General features: G+C 35.2%; 1 protein-coding gene across 1 annotated transcript in view; it reads left to right on the plus strand.

Annotated features, from left to right (window-relative positions):
• LOC113235979 (kinesin-like protein KIF12) overlaps positions 1 to 20870 on the plus strand; it is a 63784-nt gene that overhangs the window by 6316 nt on the left and 36598 nt on the right. The window contains exons 3-4 of the mRNA XM_026471903.1: positions 11821 to 11913; positions 19845 to 19998. Coding sequence (XP_026327688.1) covers positions 11821 to 11913; positions 19845 to 19998 — 247 coding nt within the window. The remainder of the gene's footprint in view (positions 1 to 11820; positions 11914 to 19844; positions 19999 to 20870) is intronic.

The following is a 20870-nucleotide window of genomic DNA, read 5'->3' on the forward strand; positions in this document are numbered from 1 at the left end:
ACACACACACACACACACACACACACACAAACACACACACACACACATACGCAATATTTTCACAGGTACACATATAATGAATCTTATGTGTACTTTTTCTAGTAATTGTTTTTTTTTTTTTAATTATTTTCTTTTCGTTTTCTTGAATGAACAATGCGGTTTAATTTCATATTAGTTTATCAATATTCTATTTTCTTTATAATATAAAATATATATATATATATATATATATATACCGGAGGTTTATTATGTACCGCTTATAAATTTTTTTGTAGTATTATTACTTTGTATCATACAACTGTTTCTGATTACTGTCTGTACTATGACCGAGAGGCGGAGGCAGGAGTGCCATAGCACAGGTTACACCTACTTTGGGCTCCTGTCTCCCATTTTCATGCTCTATTTAAATTTATTTTTACATCTATCTTGTACATTTTGGGAGAAAAATAAATGATATTATTATTATTATTACATTTTCCTATTTTTTCTATTGTTTCTTTATTATTTATGAACGAATTCTTTGATATTTTATAATTGTTTATACCTTATAATGTATTTTGCATGTCAAATAATTTTATTTTATTTATTATTTATATATAATTATAATTTTCATAATGAAAAAAAAAAATCGATCTCTAAAGTTCGTGGACATCTATTTGCGAAGTTTTATTGAAATCGGTTACCGGTAAGTGCGCGAAACCGGATTCATCCCCTAGTTTGCCACCCTTAGAGGTGGAATATTTTCTTCAAATTTAAATGGGACCAATGCTGAGGTGCCTTCTTATCAACAAAAAAATAGCCATACAAAAAAAATACAGCTTTACATGTTTCAATAATCATTACGCTAAATTCAATTACAATGTATTTGCCGAAATCGTGCCAATTGTGCTAACTGTTCTCTTCCCCAAAAAATGGGTTAAGAGGATCATGTCGTATTTCTTAGAAAGATAATGTTATACCTTGTATTCTCCAAATTTTTTCCGCAGTCCTTGAAGACAAAAATCTTCGAGCAGTGCGTGTTGCCAGCGATGACCCACGGCCCTGTGACGTGGTCACTTACTATGGGCCTCATAAAAAAGTTCAAAGTCGCTCAACGAACTATGGAACGAGCAATGCTCGGCATTTCTCTACGTGATCGAATCAGAAATGAGGCGATCCGTAGACCAAAGACAGTCACCGACATAGCTCGAAGGATTAGCAAGTTGAAGTGGCAGTGGACAGGGCACATAGCTCGTAGAACTGACGGCCGTTAGGGCAGAAAGGTTCTTGAATGAAGACCACGAACCGGAAGGCGTTCAGTGGGACGGCCCCCTACTAGATGGACGGATGACCTGGTAAGGGCGGCGGGTAACCGATGGGTGCACGTCGCGTCCGATCGGCTGGTCTGGAAATCTTTGGGGGAGGCCTATGTTCAGCAGTGGACGTCTTTCGACTGATATGATGATGATGATGATGAGATTTTATCTGCCTTTTACATTTGAAGCATCGTAGCAACATCCCTTTAAAATCGTTTAAACTAATTTCTTTGTCTTTTTTATAGACTGAGAGACTATAGTGCTAAATTTATTTAGTTTATTAGTTAAGACTTTAAGTCCCTACTACTACTTTACCCCCCACGACCCTATAATATTAATTGTTCTACCCACGGAAAAAAAAACAATGAAAATGGCTTAAGTCTTGATTACTATCGGAACCGCTGTCGCCAAAACGCGCACAAACAAATGAGAAACACTATGAAATCTTTATAATGATTGGTCATAGTTTCTAATTTAGAAAGACGTAATAAACTCTGGATTGTTAATATAATTTAAACTTTACCCAATCGATATATCGTTCAATATCTTTATTGAAAGTTACGACGTTTTAATTTTATATTCAATTTTATTCAACGTGCTGCCATCTTGGAGCCAGTAGCTGGACTACGACGAACGATTAACACCTGAATCAATTCGATAAACAGGAAATAGATTTTTTTTTTTTAAATAAGACTGAGGGCGCATTGAAATTAGCCGCTGTTAAAGGCCCTGCAGCCGCGAGGCGGCCGCATGACAGTCGCGCTGCTGAAGAAATTTTTAGTGATGTTTTATTTTTCGACCCAGTCACGCGATGGATTCTGACGAAGATACATTACTTTTACCTAGTTCTTGGGCACACACTTCACATATAGGTATTAAAAATGACTCACCTGCTATGTTTTTTCCAGTTGTAGTTTCAGTTTCAAAATTGTCAATAAATTTAAGACATCAATTTTCCCATGCCTTTTTTATCCAGTCGATTGGAATAACTGGCGGAACTGTTATCCCATATTGCAGGGCGTTGTTTTACATTCTCTATGAATTCTTCAATTCGATTTTCATCCATCGTGATTAATTTGAAAAACTAACATGTACATCTCAGTAACCGTGACTGCAACCGAGTGTGACTGCAGCGCGACTGTTGCACGGCCGCCGCGCGGTTGCAGCGCTTCTAGAAATTGTATGAAAAGTGACAGTCGCGCTGCCACCGCGCGGTTGCAGCGCTACTGCAGCGCGTCTAACAGCGGCTAATTTGCGTCTGACGCTAACTAACCACTTGTACTATGTTTATTGTTCTGAGTGTAGTTCTACCCGATGAATCTACAAATTATGGCGCCCAACGTGGGGTCAGAAATTTGAATGATTGTTATAATTTCCGTCATGAAATTGATTTCGGCTGAAGTACACCATTATATGACGATGATAACGATAAAATGTGAAACTAATTTCTTAACCTTTACAATTTACACAACTAATATACAACACGCAATTTTCTTACGTCATAAATTGAATAAAAACCCGTTAACGCAAAATATTCATCCACTTCAGCGAAAAGGTCTGAATCAGGGCTGATTAAGCATTTTACCTACACGCAAGGTGGTCACCCACTTTTATTACGTCATTGTTATTCTTTAAATTTGCAGCTGTATCGTTTCGATTGTTCATTATACTTATTTCGTTTTATATACCTATCTTTGAAATGATTTGTTGTGTAGACATTTACAGTAAGAACGTTAGGAATACAATCGTATAATACTAGTCCAGCTACAAAATTTTATTATTTAATACTAATAATAATTTTGTTAATTGACGCTATCAGTGGAAAAGTTGTCAAAGTCAAAGAATCATTTCTTCCATAGGTAAAATAAATTTACACTTGAAAACGTAACATTTAAGCTACTGCTCGTTCACTACGCTGACTTCCCCGAGAAGAACGAGCGAGAAACTCTAGGGATTGCTCTTTTCAAATAAACTTAAATAGTATGGAATACACTTTGAATCAAATTTGTGTGGAATCTAGAGCCGTGTCGTCCTTACACACATCTTTATCTAACACGCAGTCTTCAATTTTGTAAGATGACTTTTCTACAATATTACTTTACTAATACGATTCTACTTTTATATTAAAGCACATAATTAATTATTGTTTCATGGATAAAAAAATATAGTAATACCTATATGGCCAGACTAAATAAGTATGTAAGCCAGTCGGTAGAGCTCTATGGGTATTTATTACATATAAAATAACGGGGCACAGAGATATCACACAGATACTACGATATAAGTAAATTCTTATAACAGAAACAAAACAAAATTACAGCAGAAAAGACGCGCGCAAATGAAAAACTTCTAACTGGAACTAGTGTTAAACGCGGACTCTTGGATAGAGATGGTTAATATAATATATAGCTCAAATTATAACGTTAAATTAAAAAATAATTATAGCAATTATAATTTGAAAGACATAAAGGTGCTAAAATTATAAGGAACTTTCTTCCACTTTGGATTGGAGTACGTTAAGAAAATTAAACCAAATGCCACCTAGCGATATAATTTTACAATATACCATTAATCTATTAGAGCTATACTTACGCAACTAACAAACAAAATCCTTCTTCGTCCTGAGTTATCTCCCTTAATATTTCATAGATGGCACCATATTCTATGTGAAAATTGCAGCTCTTGTCATTGGTTGAAACAATTATAACGTGAAATACTTTCACATATTATTTGTAGCATTTAACGTTTGGTGGGAAACGCGAAATAGCAATGTTAAATTTCAAGTTGGGTACGCTAAGCGCTAATGCAATATTTAGCACTTAGCAAGTATTATAATTGTAGTTATGTTATAAATTATAATTTTGGTTACGTTTTAATACGATTTTGAGCTAATGATTGTCGACGCGTGTCGCCGCTCCCTGCTCGGTCTCATTGGATCTATGTCAAATTTTCTCCGCCTGTCCTTATTTTATTCATATTAATTTTCAGCGCGCCAGTAGCGGGGCGCGAGGTGCGGTCCCCCACACCTCACCTCCTAAAATGTAGACTCGCGTTGAAATATCTCACCTTAGGGTCGTATTCCAGAACTCTACTCAATGCTCAAGACAGGACTTGAGTATGATTTCAAGCATTGAAAATATGACCTTAATGGCAAGGACTTGAGTATGATTTCAAGCACTGGAAATACAACCCTAATGGCCAAGGACTTGAGTGTGTTTTTCAGTGCTCACTGCAATACTCAAGTCCTGACTTGAGTATTGCAGTTTTTTAAATTGTAATGGCTATACTGCCCTCTTTGTCATAATTAACACATTCGCATTTTGCTAACTCGAGATATTGGTACATCAAGTATTTTTCTTCGAAAAATGTGAATTAACCTGGTTAAGCTTAGCAATAAAACTGAAACTAAATAAGATTGTGACGATGTGACCTCCTTACATTGTCATCCCACCTTTTCTCTGGTTCCTGGCCACTTGTTTTCAAATTTTGAACCGTTCTTTAATTCCTTTGCCTCGCCATTCTCTTTTTGTTTCCTTCCGTCGTCATTCCCTGCTCAATCGCGGTAGCCAGCAGTTCGGCTGTAATTTTCAATTGCGTCTAATTTTGATCCAGTTCTCACCTGTAATTCTGTATAACTCGGCCCTTTTGGGCCTTTCCTTTCTTTTCCTTCAAACTATCGAATAACTTTTTGTGGACCGAAGTATCCTATTATTGCCGTGATCTTCGTCACGGCACATTTGTGGATTGCAACCTTTTCAAGAGTAAAAAAAAAACGATTAGAGGAGGTTGTTGATCTCGTTTCACTGTTAATCTTCACTAATCACGTCAATAATAAATTCGCCAAAAATGTTAATTACTTTAGTTGAAATAAGGCAGACAGTATAAGCATCCAACCCATTGACTTACAATTATATGGACGTCGGGTCCGCGCTAAAAAGTGTCCGCACTTGTAAGGCGCTAAAATCGTATACAGAGCGCCAAACACCGCTTTAGTTTTCATTTGTTCGACTGACAGCGCGATACTGCGATGACATTACAATTTAAATTTCGAATAGGTTGACTTGGGACATTTTTTTCGTGGTTTTTGTATTAGGCCCGTCGTCCATTTATTTGTAAGTCAATGATCCAACCCCACCGATTGAATCCAAGCCTATTTCCTTAATTCGATTGCATAAGAATTCACACTGTCAGACATCCACTATCGAACAATGTAATTTAGCACAATTTACTTGCTTTCTAGTACACTGACACCAATCTACCGCCATTATTGCAAACTAACCTAATGACAAACGCTCGTATTAGACAAATAGGTAAAGGTTAACATCTACACAGCCTATACGTAGCGTAGTACCTATAATTCAACCCATTGAACTTTTTAATGGACTTTATTGATAGAAAGCCTTGATCTAAATTTAATGATGGTTTTTATTTACTTCTGTTGGTATTGGTCTGATTATTTCCCGTTTGATAAAATTTTAACTTTAATTTGTGTATTTTTTATTTTATTTCATTCTCAATAAAACGATGTGCCATAGCCAAAATATGTAAAAATGTGGCTATTAAATTTAAATCTCGAGTTCTTACATTTTCGTTAGCGTTACACAGAAAAAATGAAACTATTTTTTCTGATTTTAATAGTGTATGTTTTTATTTTTGTAATAAACCAAGCGCCGCGTCCTTTGAGACTTGTAAGCTATACTTAGTTTAGAATACGTTGAAACTCTCATATACCTAACAATTCTGTAGGTTAAAGGTAAAGTACTCTAGGTCACCTACAGAATTGAACGTTTCATAAATAAAGAAAAATAAATACTTTTTTTTAATAACACGAGTTTGTTTAATGATAATGTTTCGTCCTTTGGACCAGCAGAGGCGACTAAGCTATTCTGCCAGTTCTTAGATTATAATTTTTAACTTCAATGATTTTGTACACGGAATAAAGAAATTGGTGTGATTGATTTTGTATTATTTTATATCGAATTCAGTCTATGCGTTTAGTTGATGCTAAACTACAAGCACAGCTTATATGAACTATCGTCGTTAATCTATGAAATTTTTGTTATCTTGAATTCAAACGGTTTCTTGTAATTAATAATATGCAACTGATTTGCATAAATTCGTATCATTGTTAATTTAAGTACAGTGATACATGTATACGTGAATATTACTTCAAAACTATATTCGATATTTTTAAAATAAATGTTATATTAATATGTAACAACAAAATGTGTATATATTCGAAAATCGTCAATAAGGCCAAGGTCCTTGACATTTGGCAGCCATCTTGGATGGGAAACAGCACGTGAGCTGTCACTTGGAACGCGGGATTCGTTTGAATATTTAACATCGACTAAGCCTGGCAAGTTTTTAGAAAATAGGTTTCTACATTTTAATGAGGTGTTTTTGAAATGTTTGGTTGTGAAATTTTTATTTCTTTACTTTTATACCTAGGCTGATTCAAAGAGAAAACCGTTTGGATAATTTATTTAAGAAATAGCAATCGAAGGGACGAACAAGTTGTGCGCCTGGTGGTAAGCGACACGACTGTCCAAAACATCTGAGAGGCATTCCCACTGCGCCTATTACCCTGAGACATAAGTTGATAAGTCCCATGCGCCTGTAATTTCACTAACACCTTATATATACTCGTACCATTATTAAAAATATATACATATAGGAGTGTATATTATTAAAACATATACGGCGTATACGTACATATATAGGTATGTACATATATAGGGCGTCTTACGGCTTTGCCACACGGAGGGAAAGTACCTTAAATACTGTAGATACAAGATTTTACCGAAAGAAGACGACTTCATTTTGATTATAAAACAATTCGAACTGCATTCAAAGATTTTTTTGAACCGGAAATCGAACCCGCCAAATGTGGAAAAAAATCTGTAATTTTACTATACCCATCAAAAGTTTCAATCATAAAGATGTTTTCCACTAAATGACATAGCATCTTAAATAAAAGGAAGACTAAAAAATTTATTTTATTAAAATAGTCAGGTGCATTTGATAACTTAAATTGATTGTAAGTTGCAGCAACTTACAGTCAATTTAAGTTATCGAATGTTCAAAATGTGTCACCTTCTGTAGTATACAAATAGGTCGTAGGTCAATCTTTTGATAGTTTCGCTTTCTGTTGACTTCTTTATATAATAAGTTGAAAGTTTGTATTCATTACTAATACTTTGAAATGATAATGTCAGTTGTTAGGATCGCGGCAAAGTCAGAGAAAAAGCTATTCATTTTCCTGCACAAAATTCCAAATTAAATATATTATATCTTTTAATTAAGATAGTTTGTTATTTAAAAGAAAACAATCCTTATGATTCAGGCTTTCGATCAGTATAGTAAAATTATAGGTGTTTTTTTTTCACATTTGGCGGGTTCGATTTCCTGTTCAGACAGGCGATCATTTAAAAATATTTGAATGCAGTTCGAAATGTTTTTAAAACTCAAAATGAAGTCCTCTTTCATTAAAATTTTCTATCTACGGCACCATAGCTGTGAGTGTGAATAATATATAATAGGGTATATATTATTAAAGAAGTATACATTCATAATATATACATTATTAGGTATAAGCAGTGTGTGCGTTATTATTACACGTACTTTATATTTGGAATGTAATATGGTATAATTCAATAAAATTTTCTCTACCGTGTTCCGTAGTAAGTACGTCATGCTTATTTTACAGTATATTTTTAAAAAGCAAATAATGTTAAAATATCGTGCATAGAATTCCTCCTCGTCTACCTCGCGCGCTTGAAAACCTGCTCAACCACGATACGACTTCAACTTCGGCACTGAAAACTGCATCATAAGTCATACACATAATAGTTCAAATTTGCAAGTCTTCGATGTACATTATTACAGTATTCAGCTAATACTGTGATATAGAATGATCACTTGGTTCGATAATGCATTATGATTTAGATCGATGCTTGCAAGCAGTAATTTTTTTTGTTTACTGTGGCCTAAGGGAACGATAAAATCGCTTACCAATTTAGGTAAACGCTAAGCACTGGGAAATAACACATGTTACTGTAATTTAATGGAAAATAAGTACTTACTTTAAATTGATTAAAGAAAAATATTGGATACTCTCACAAATGAACCATATTTCGGAATAGAATAAAACTTTATATTTAATTAAAAATATACATACATATTTTACAAGAGATAGAATTACATTTTATTACATTATATTAGATAGAAATTAAACTATTTAAAATTAAAAATAAAGTAAAATAGTAATATTGAGAATTGCGTTAAGTAATAGGTACGAGATTTTAAGACCTAATTATGAAATGATTGCATACAATACTTTTTCTACGAGTAAATAAAATAATAAAACACAACCAACATTTAACGTAGGTATATTTTGTTAACAATCCACGACAACGAACTCGAACGAAAGCCACAAACACTACAAAACACAAAAAAACCAAAGAAATAGAATAGAAATATCAATTATGACGCTAATCAAACGCTCTACTCCCTCCTGATTCGTTACAACTTTTTTATTTAAAAACCGACCTTAAGAGGGAGCATGCCAAAAAAGTTTTGACGTTGGCTCCGCCCACATTTGTGAGACAAATATGTGCCTGAAGTTCGCGTGACATGCGACAGGAGATGTTGAATTTTGCGCATTAAAAGTACCAAATTCGTTTTAGCGGAATAACTCTAAAACTAAAGGGATTAAAAAAAAATCCGTAGTGACAGTTCTCGTTCATGCATATATATAATTAATTATCTAATTTTTGTCCTAATAACCTGTAGCATTTCGAGGATGAATCGAAAAAATGTGAAAATTAGAGGTCATTTCGTGATTTTTATCTATCGAGGAAACTTTATTGTTTTATGTTTCTGATTAATGTCTATGCTTGAATATATCGTGCAGTTACTCATATAATATTTTATTTTGAACTTTAAAGTGGATATACCCCTCTAAAATCAAATCGAAGATTAGGAATTTTTCCTCTGATCCATCTTAAATTTCGTGGAATTACATCTATTTGACAAATTTTATTTAAATCGGATAACGGAAAGTGCGCGAAACCGGATTCATCCCCTAGTTTGCCACCCTCAGAGGTGGAATATTTTCTTCTAATTTAAATAAGACCAAAAAAAATAGAGTAGAATTGAGAACCTCCTCCTTTTTGAAATCGGTTAAAAAGTGAACTGTTTTTCAGATACGGAAGTGACAGTGATTGATATTTCAACGACGGGCAAGCCATGAAACTATTTCGATTAAAAATTTAAAATAATATATTACTTTTGTCTGTAAGTTTAATAACTAAAGTTTCAGTGCTACGTTGTATTTAAATAACAACAATTATTTCTACAATCTAATACATATATCAAACGCCGACCTTACTCATGCGAAGCAGTCATTATTATTAAGGTAATTTTTACCATTATTTATTCAAAAAGCGATCGCATATGCAACTTTACACACATCGATGTTTTTACCTTGAAAATTCTATCTAAGTAAACAATATTAGTGGCTATTCTATGTAAACACCATTTTCTTCAAAAGACTGAACAGAAATGGACGATTTATTATAATGGGGGTTAATAATGCATAAATATAACCTTTAATGTTTTAGGAAAATAAAAATTAATCAAATATTTAATCAAAATATGATTCTCTTTCCGAAAGCTCATTTATATAGCCTTTGTTGTAGAATAGCGAGGAGGGTCAGTCCAATATCTTTCTACATAAGTTTTAAGGCTAGTGCCTTAGGTGAGCAGCCCCGGGTGCACATGCAGGTACAGCACCCTCCCTATTTTCCAGATAGGTACCGGAGCTCTAGAGACGCTCACTTCCCGTCGCGCTCCGGACGACTAACGGTTGTCACCGCTGACCCGCCGACTCTAAGTCGACTACCAAATCTCCTCATTAGTGGCTGTAAGGCACGCTCATTTCCCGACGCCGAATGAACGTCGTCTCTCCAGTTTCAAAATTCCTACGCAGCCGGAGGAACCGGAACATGTCTAGCTCATCCTCTACACTAGCTCTTCGGGCTAGTGCCGGAGATGCCAACTAGCAGCGTCCTGCGACAATGTCCGGACACGTGGCCCTTGCGTCTCTTTGCCTCAGGCCCTCATCTAGACCGCTACTAAGGCGCGCTAGCTGCGCGCGGGATGAATGCCCCGGCCACATAACACCGGGGCAGACGAATGTGTTCGTTCCTGCAGCTAACCACAAACCCTGGTCCATAACCAAGTTCGGGTCCACCAGAGCTTGGCCCGGACGCCCGCCGTACCCATCTTGAAACTAATTTTCTACTTTTTTTATAATATTAAGTTGGGACGAACAGAAACAGGCGTGACGGCAGTACTTACCTGGACGAACTCTTTCACAAGGAGGTCTCCTGCCACTAAGGCTGGTTTCAGCGGTGCGGATTTATCTGCGGACATTCCGCGCGGGGCACCGGAACGGAGTAACACGTGTGGCGTTAGAACACCGTTTTACAGTGACGCGGACTGTCCCGTACGGATCACGCTCCGCGTGAACTCCGCACAAGCCACCCGTGCTTTCAATCTAGGCGACTGTTTTCCGTGAATATCCCAATTAAATTAAATACTCGATTCAGAGCACTGCGGATGGCCCGCAGACATACCGTCCATACGGACCGTGCACACAGCTGTGAAACCAGTCTAAGACTGCCTGACTGGAAGTAATTATTTTCTGTGTAGATAATTTTGGGAATATGGTAGTCGGTAAGGGCCAAGATCATGGACCAATACAGATTAGTATGAAGGGTGGCGAAGAATACTCGTCTGCAACTCTTGTACGGTGGAGATGGTTTATTGGCGTTATCCTGTAGAAGAATCGATGAAGATCGGTTGACTATCTGTAGTAATTTCTCCGCGTGACTTTTCGTTATTATCCATATTTCTTCACAATAGCCATTAGCTGTGTGACGATGTGACCTCCATACATCGTCATCCCACCTTTTTATCGCCTTTTCTCCGGTTCCTGGCCACTCGTTTTTAATTTTGAATCTTTCTTTAATTCCTTTGCCTCGTCATTCTGATTTTGTTTCGTTCAATCGTCACTCCCTGCTGGATGGCGGCAGCGTACAGTGCTGTTAATATTTAAATTGCGTCTAATTTTGGTTCCGTTACCAGTTTTAATGCCGATTTATAATGGTTGCTACTAATCATGTGCCAATTTTAATACCAATCTGTAATACCGCATAACTCGGCCCTTTTGGTCCTTTTCTTTTCTTTTCTTTACCATCAACTTACAATAAATTCCTATGGTTTTCTTATTTTATTGCCGTGACAGGTTCACGTCACGGCTCATTACGGTATACAACCTTTTCAACTGATACGATTGTATTATTTAGACCTTTAAACCTAAGGAAGCTAAATTGAATTACTCGGCGGCTGGTTTCGTCCAGTCACTTATATATTTTTTATGATATAAAAAAATATATATTAAAATTAAGTGTTATCAATAATATTTGACGATGGTTAATGTTTTATTGTCTGACTATAGTGGCAGCAGTCGAGCAGCGAGTCTAGACCGTAGCACCCGCGGCTCCAGCACAACTCTCAACTCTGATGAGGACAACATTAATGTGGTCGTCAGGTGAGGAATATATCGTCACCTTAGAGTGAAATCCTCGCATATGCATTTTCACATAGTTCGTTTTTACTGATTTTTGTTAAAGAAAAACTTATAAAGTTCTTGCTCAAATAAATTAGTAAAGTAATATAGTATCTGAAAGATGTATAATTTTACTAATTAAAATGCTAGCTACAAACAATATTGCGTTTACTACATTTTACACCAGACTGTTATTTTCGTCCTGAAAAATTACATAGACATCATATACGAGGTATTCACTGTAAGACGACGACCTACACATCAAAAGTGTCTAGGGATCAATCACGTTTTTTGCCAATTATGAAAATCGGGTTTTTAAATTTTTTTTTTAACACCAATGGTTTTTTTGGTCGATTTCATAATTTAAAGATTAAGTGACTAAATAAATAATTTAATACTAAATGTGTGTCCTTAATGATATATTGTTGTGATTTATTACTATGATTCCCTAACAACACCAAGTACAACAGTAAAAATTTTTATTTTATAAGAAAATTTTAGAACAAACTATCAAAAACCGCCAAATGGACGCCATTTTCTCAAAATCAAGATCATGTTGGTTAACACATTATTGATTATCAACTTCCAATTATTATCACATATAAAGATATTACGCCATTTTAAAACAATCGCATATTAAAACAAGTATGGTAACTTCATTCAAACATAGCAGCGTAGGTTGCATGTGTGTACGCCCGCCGCAAGGCGTGTACGAACGCACACATTCGCACAACCTCGCACCGCACTCGCATTGCGTAGCACGGGTCATCGCTAGGGCCGTTCATTATAAACAGAAAACGGTCGCTCGGTGTTTAAAAAATGACATCAAGTTGTAGACGTGTTTATTGTTGTTTGTGGTAGTTAGAACAAGCCTCAAATTCGGAATTGTTCAGCATTTCATACGGTAGTTACAGCATTAATAGCAGTAGAGCTTCTTGTGAAAGAGCTCGTCCAGGGAAGTACTGCCACCTTACCTATTTCTCCCGCCAAGCAGTAATGTCAGCATTACTGTTGTCAACTTATATCATAAGGTGTCGGGCGCAGTGGCAGTGCCCATCAGATCTATGCGATTTAAAGCTCCGCAACTGTTATGGACAGGCGTGTAGCTTAGGCACATGACTTGTTCGCCCCGTCACTTGATTTTTTTTTAAGTACTGATAATCCACGATCCATGGTATTCGAACGTAGTGCATAACCGCTCTTCAGTAACAAACCCTGCGCTTTGAGCGAAGTGTATACATTTATGAACGAGCGTGAGTTGACCTACTTGGTCTTATTATACTATGATAATACTGTCACATAGCAAAGATGGATGTTAATAGATTGATAGCTTAAATTTATAGAGCGAGTGCGTAGGGAAATGTGGGGAGGAGTAGAGCTTGACGTACAAATCTCGATCAAGTGGAGGATGTCCTAAAAACGACCAGGTGAAAAGTACCAAGAATAAACGAGTCTGTATGAAGAGACTGATGCAAAAGCGAAAGAAGTACACGGCCTGTGCCTGCCCCAGTGGGAGATATGCGTGATCTTACTGCTTTTTAAGATCAATTAAGATGTAATTGGGCAATGAATTTTTTGTCTTTTTAATAGCCCCACACTAGGGAAAGCCTGTGTCGCAGGTGCATACACACATAGACAACCACAAATTACATCCAAACCATGACAGAAATAAATATATGCCATACAAATATTTCTCCAGCTTCGGAATCGAACTTGGGACCAAACCAGCACGGTAACGAGTTGAGGCAGTTAAATTTTATATTCTTTTTTTTGTACTATCAAGTAACGGGACGAACAACTCATGCGCTTGGTTGTAAGCTACACGTCTGTCCATAACAGTTGCAGTGCCACTTAGAGCTTTAAATCGCAAAGATCTGTGGGGCACTGCCACTGCGCCCATCACCCTGAGACATAAGTTGACAAGTCCCACCTGCCTATAATTTCACCAGCACCCTTACCCTTCAAAACTGGAACGCAGTAACGCTTACATCACCGCTTGGCGGCAGAAATAGGTAAGGTGACGGTCCTTTCCTGGACGAACTCTTCCACAAGGAGCTGCTACCACCTGCAAGATGTGGATGATCTTCCTTCTGAAGTATTCCCTTTGCGCTATGACGTGGGGTTCTTCAAAAAGTGAGTCAACGGGGATCTCATAGGCATTAAGCTTCTGGTGCTGTAATGTCCATGTGCGACGACGACCTCTTCCTACTTAGTGACTCGTGTGCTCGATTCCCTCCTGCTGCACATAAAAATCCTCACAATGCATTTTTGTTGCAATGAATCGCAAAATATTTCAATTTAACGCTACGCAAAATCATAATAACGTATTATTTATTATATAAAAGCCAAGGGTAAAGTGTCCTTGACGCGTACAAGGATCGACCGAGGACAGGCCCTTTCAATGTGTCACTTTAAGGGACCAATCTGATAGCATTCAAACCTGTAAACAACGCGATTTTTATTAGGTATTGCGTATTACTATTTCATATTTTTCTGTAGGATTTTTATGGTCAAAAAGAATGTTAAGCTTGACAAGTAAGATTTTAATTCAACTCTTCGCCCCTTGCGGTACAAATTCTAATTGTTACACTGTAACAATACAAAAAAAAATCTCAAACATGCTCGGAAATGTTTGTATAATGAACTAAGTAAACGGGCAAAAGAAAAACTCGTACAGCCAACTGCCCAGTGTTGGACGAAGAAGACAATGGCCGCAACATTTAAACTAAAGTGTTTTGGTATTCTTTTGTTTTCTCGTCTTTTTTGTATTTTGGTCGCGAAAATGAGTGCTAGTGAGAAGAGCGATAACGAAAATACAGTAATAGATACACATTCAAACACATCATCACCATTGCCTGGAAAAACAATAACATTTTCATTTAGCAATTATCCTAATACGTCAAATATTATTGTAATATTAATTAATAATTTTTTACTTTACTATTATACATCTTCCTGTCTTTAGTAGTTTATTATTTCCTCACATTGTTTGAGAAAAATACTATACATGCCTCGGCGGGAATGGGGATTGCTTGACTCGCGCTCGTCCTTGTAACATGAGTTACTCGTCCAGCAATCCCTTATATCCCGGCGTTTGCAATAATGTACGTACTATTAAATTGTTATCAGGGGAGTTTATCTTGAAGGATATGGAAAAGTTGTCTATTTTAATTATAATCACAGATTTGACAAAGACAAATCATTATAATTTTTAATTTTTAAAATCAGGGTTGGCATGGATAAATCGTTTTGATTTAAATCCACATTTATAATTAAAAATCAATGACTAACTCAGTGAACAATCCTATTAAATTATTGAAATAAGTAGCATAATTTAATATAATTAATGAAACTCCCACTGTGATCGAACGGTTACCATGCCGCGCCACGCAGAGGCCACGGATTCGATTTCCGGGCCGGGAGAAATATTTGTATGGCCTACCTTTATTTCTCCCGTGAGTTTGGATGTAATTTGTGGTTGTCTATTTATGTGTGTCCATGGCATCCGCGATGCAAAGTTTCTCTAGTAGAGTGTGTAGGTTATTATTATTAGTGTGAACGATGTGAAATGTATAACAAAACCTTTCTAACTGAATCTGAAAAGGCTATAACTCCAAATAGTTAATATTATTGGGAAATCTTGGGTTTTTGCGCCATCCACCACTAAAGTGGTGCAACATTGTGAATAATTTTGCAAACATCACAGCGCTAAGCGGCTTTGATTTAGACTCAAGTTTCAATATTTGTTTATTTATTGAAGGACATCCAACAGCATACAATTCAAACTTAAAATCTATTTTACATGATGATGAAACTTAAAAAAAATAACAAGACGTGACAAAGTGTGCTTAAGATTTAATAATTAAACTCAACATAAATAAGTATACATTACAAATTAGTACCTATATTTAAATCTATTTACTGAGTGGTAATAAAAATTTTTTTACAGAATTATTAAAAAAAAATAGACCATAATAATATAAATAGATAGAGTCTAAATTAGATATGGTAATGATAATTGTAATAAATATTGTAAATAGAAGGTAAAATTTTAAAGGAACAATTTATGATTGTGATAGGGGTAAAAAAAGAAAAAAAACTCAAGTATATCAAGCTTAGGGTGGCCAAATTTATCCACTAATTCTTCGCTTAAATGTATGTTTAGGATGTACAAAGATGTCAATGTATTAGTGGAAGTAAAACAAATCGATTGTATTAAAAATGTGTTTCGTTAAACACGCAGTTTTACGAAAATTTCATATAAAATTACAGGCCTTAGGACATATAAAAAAATCATCAATCATAATTAATTTGTTTTTTTTTGTTATTTACATTCTTAGATTTTTTTCAACCCAAATGTAAATATACATTTAGTTTGAAAAACCAAATTAAAAGTAAATAATATTTTCTTTTTATGCTTATCAAAGAAACATCAGGTTCAACCTAGTAATGATAATTTCCATCAAACACACACGTCACAGTCTAGACTAGACAATCGTGGCATCATTTCTTTTGTTAAACAAACATACAAACAAGTTCATAGCTTCAATCTATTTGTCATGATTATCTGTAAAAGGTGACAGTTGTGGCGGCTTTTCAATTGACTGTGACAAGTTATAATTTAAAAGTTACATGCTTAGAGCGTTTTCAAAGTTATACTACTAGCTTTTAAAGTTCACCTTTTCGCTCCTGGAAACCACTGTGGTAAACCACTTGCCTACCTATAACAAGCGCTACTTATAGTTTTAAACCTCAAAGATCTGAGGTCATCTCTGTTTTTAATTTGTTTTTGTTCTTTTTTTACAAAATTGGTTTCTTTAGAATTTTGTTTTTTGTTTCTTTATTTTTTTTCACAATATTCGTGGAGCTTAATATTAGTAAATAAAATAAGGCGGCTATTACATTACATGTTTAATAAATGGCGGCGGCCATATTGAACATTTAATTTAGGTAAGTTTTAGTTTTCATGTTTTTAGTCTAATAAAACAATTTTGTGTCAGATTCGTAATTGTTGTTTAATTTAATTTCTTCACCTCTTGTTTTTGTATTTTAAAAAGTATTTTGTCTCTTTCTAACTTACGACAAAAGGATTCATGAACCGATTATTTGCGGTTCAATTTGGTTCGATTCCCTGAACCGCTCATAACCGGTTTGAGACTACCTGCTCAATGTGCGTTATTGCGAAGGGTTGTTTTTATTCAACTATAACTTCTAAAGTAAAGGGAGTAGAGTAACAATTGTTACGTCGATTTGTAGAACAACTCAAAAACTAACAATAAAATACAAAAAATAAGTATATTAACTACATTGTTTTCATAGTAACTTTGAAAAACTAGAAAAATTGCGAAAAAAACTTCGCTTTTTTATAATCATCTTTTTGTTATTAACACAAAATATAGTGGACTTATGTTATTTTCTTATTATTTTAGATAGTTAATGTTCTTAACTTTCAATGACACCAAAATATAGGGCAACCAAGTCTGCGAACCCATCTCGCAGGCGTTTCTCAATTTAAAAATTAAAGTGACTGTATTTTGTAGAAGATGAGGAAGCGACCCTCGTATGGAGGTGTTTTTGTCGATAAAATTGACCATAGTTTACACCCTTAAAGTTTTTGCATTACATCCCCGGACACACTGTTTGGTACGAGATGACGAAAAAAAAACGCACGCATTGTGGTCGTCGTAACACATCGCTAGCATTTACGTATAGACGCTTAACAAGTTGGGCTCTCAATTCTATGTCTAAAATTGCCAAAATCGCTACCTCTAGCAATTTGTACCCAGCCCAACGTAGACAAGCAAGACTATTTGAATGAAAATCGATTGGTTCCTTCAAAATACTAAGTCAACAACCCCTTGTTAAACGTTAGTTTTCGCTATTATCAATTAAGTAATTGTTCGTTGGAATTTGATTTGACACTTTTTAAACTTCGTTCAGCCGTATTAGTGGAAGAATGTATGGAAATATCGAATATTTTAAAACAAAATTTTCATAAAAGGAAATCAAACCTCGCTGGATGTCCAATCGGTAAAAGTAATTTACACACATTACCAACAAACGATTGACGTCGAGCTCTAGGCGTTTTAATGACGACAAAGGTCAATAGTTTAAACTATTTTGTTTACAGCGGATATTTTGAGGAAATTACAGGCACATGCGACTTGTCAACTTGTCACAGGGTGACGGGCGCAATGGTGGTGCACCTAAGATCATTGCTATTAAAAGCTCTGAGTGGCGTTGCAAATGTTATGGATAGACGTGTCGCTTACCACCATACGCATCACTTGTCCACCCTGTCGCTTGTTATTACAAAAAAATATACATATTATGTGTATTGTCGTAGATTACGAGATATAGATTTCAACTTTTATAAAACTTTTTAAAGTTCTAGAAAGTTCATTTTACATTAATTAGAGGCCTTAATGTATTTTTTGTTAGTTATGCTGTAATAGCTTATCGCATCCCTTATAGAAGAATAACTTAAGTGGAGTTAGGTACATCAAAAACGTTTATTGCTCCAATACCAGAAAAATATAACCGACGTCCTTTCCAATTCTAGTAACGCTCGACTAATATGTTACAAGAATTGGAGATAAAGTTACAAGAATTGGAGAGATTGTGGGTTATCTTTTTCTGTATCTAATGGAGCAATAAACATTTTTGACGTAACTCCACTTCCAATTTTTCAATGCCATTCTTCTATGAGAGGTGCGATATAACTAACGACGTTTTTACTTACCTCTACCTGCAGTAGGACGTATAAAGTCGTTGTTGATAATGATATCGTACCCTTTCTTGAATAGTGGCCTGTCTCAAAAACATCTAAATCAACTGGAAGATAGTTTTTTAAACTGAAATGAGTCTGCCACGTAAAATTGACATACCGTAAACCATCCCAACGTTTTCATGTGATTATTATAGCCAAAGAAAATCTCGGTGTCCCATTAGCAGTTTTTTTCTGAACAAATTTCAGTAATAAATCAAAATAGGAACTATTTTGTATTTGGTCACTATTCCACAAAAGCAGCAATTAATGTCCATACATCAAAAGTGCTTTTATCATGTCGCACCTACGGTGAAATACTGCAAAAATGTGAAAATTGTTTAAAAATCAATTTTATACGCAAAACCAGAGACACATCTTTCATTTTTCCATCGAGGACAAAATGCTTTTTGAAATAACATAACATTTAAGAGCTCTTCAAATATGCTCCGTTGCCCTAAAAACAAAAATGAAACTTTTAACTCGTTTTACTGTACATTTTTGCAAATTTATACATTTACACTATATGAGACAAATTATGTATTATGTGAAATTTTATAATTCTTATATTTAATCATAAAAGTTAACGACTAATTTCGTTCGTACAATCTTTAAACCTAAAAACTTAGAATAATAACGCATAGAAACCTAGCCCGCACACGCTAAGTGAGGCAAACTGAAGCGCGCCCAATGGGCCTACACGAGCGGGCGGGCCTTCAATGCTCAAGGTCAACTTGCACCGCGACCAGCTCAAGAATTTTAGCTAAAAATGACGACATATGCGGTAAATGAGTGTAAAAATACGTCAGATAAACATAAAATAGATACTAACATCACATTCCACAAGGAAGCAACGCGTTTCAACTTGTATTTTTATATAAATATTCACTAAAACCGAAAATTAACGTACTACTAAAACTAGCCTACATGAATTTGATTTTTGCCTCACTTGTGACAGTTCGTTTGATATGAAACTATCGTTCTATGCGTTATTATTCTAAGCCTAAAAAGTTGTCATTTTGTAGATGTAACTTTATTACTCCAAGGGTACGATATTGTGACGTGAATAATTCATTTTCATTAAATTGTAAGTTACATATTTGTGTTGAAAATATTGATTAATAATTTGTATCTGTATTAATTGCAGAGTTCGTCCACTAAACGAGCAAGAACGGGCAGTGAATAAGCACGAAATCATAGAATTTCCCGGCAAAGGACAGATAGTGGTCCACGGAGACACGCCCAATCAGAAGGCAAAAGTGTTCTCATATAACGTCGTTTTTGAACCTGCAGCTACTCAGGTATGTAACACCATATACCATCATATCGATGCCTTTAGGCGTCTAAAGTCCACTTGTGTAAGTGGCGTAAAGGTCAAAACCAAGACAAATGATTATTACTAATTACAGGTTTCTACCACGTTATAATTTCTTTTTATTTTCCCGATATTTCGGATATTTCGTGGTAAGAAACCTGTAATTAATGATAATTATTTAGTGAATAACCACGAAAGCCTTAAAACCTATATTTTTAAGACAAGGAAAAAAGCGCTTTTTTAACCGACTTCAAAAAAAGGAGGAGGTTCTCAATTCGACTGTATGTTTTTTTGTTTTTTTTTGTATGTACGCTACGCGATAACTCCGGTATTTGTGAACCGATTTTCATTATTCTTTTTTTGTTGGAAAGAGGGTACCTCCATAGTGGTCTCATTTAATTTTGAAGAAAATCATCACCTCTAAGGGTGGCTGTTCACGCATGAAGATTCATTTTTATAAATAGCGCCTAAATATTATTATAAGGAGCAATTATTTTAATGGTTGATTTTGCTATTCTCCAATTCAAGGCGTTTTTCTCTCTCAATATACACACATGAAAAGTGTCTAGGGATCAAATACGTTTAAGAGTATTGCTGCAATTAGGGTTAATTATATTAACTTTTTTGTATCGCTATTGATACTTTTTAGTGAGTTTTAACATTTAAATAAGGAATATTGTTTAAAATTCGATAATAAGAAGAAAATCGATTGTCAATGTGGTTTTGTATAAAAATGAGTTATAGCGTTTTGACAAAATCATTACAATATCTGCATCGGTACTGAAACAATTTACATTATTATGGAGAGACGACATCATTTAACCCGAGAAGTGATGATGCGAGCCGTCGGAATGTTGG

This window comes from Hyposmocoma kahamanoa, unplaced genomic scaffold (assembly GCF_003589595.1).
Source record: "Hyposmocoma kahamanoa isolate Upper Pololo Valley unplaced genomic scaffold, ASM358959v1 88, whole genome shotgun sequence".
In the NCBI taxonomy this organism is placed as follows: domain Eukaryota; kingdom Metazoa; phylum Arthropoda; class Insecta; order Lepidoptera; family Cosmopterigidae; genus Hyposmocoma; species Hyposmocoma kahamanoa.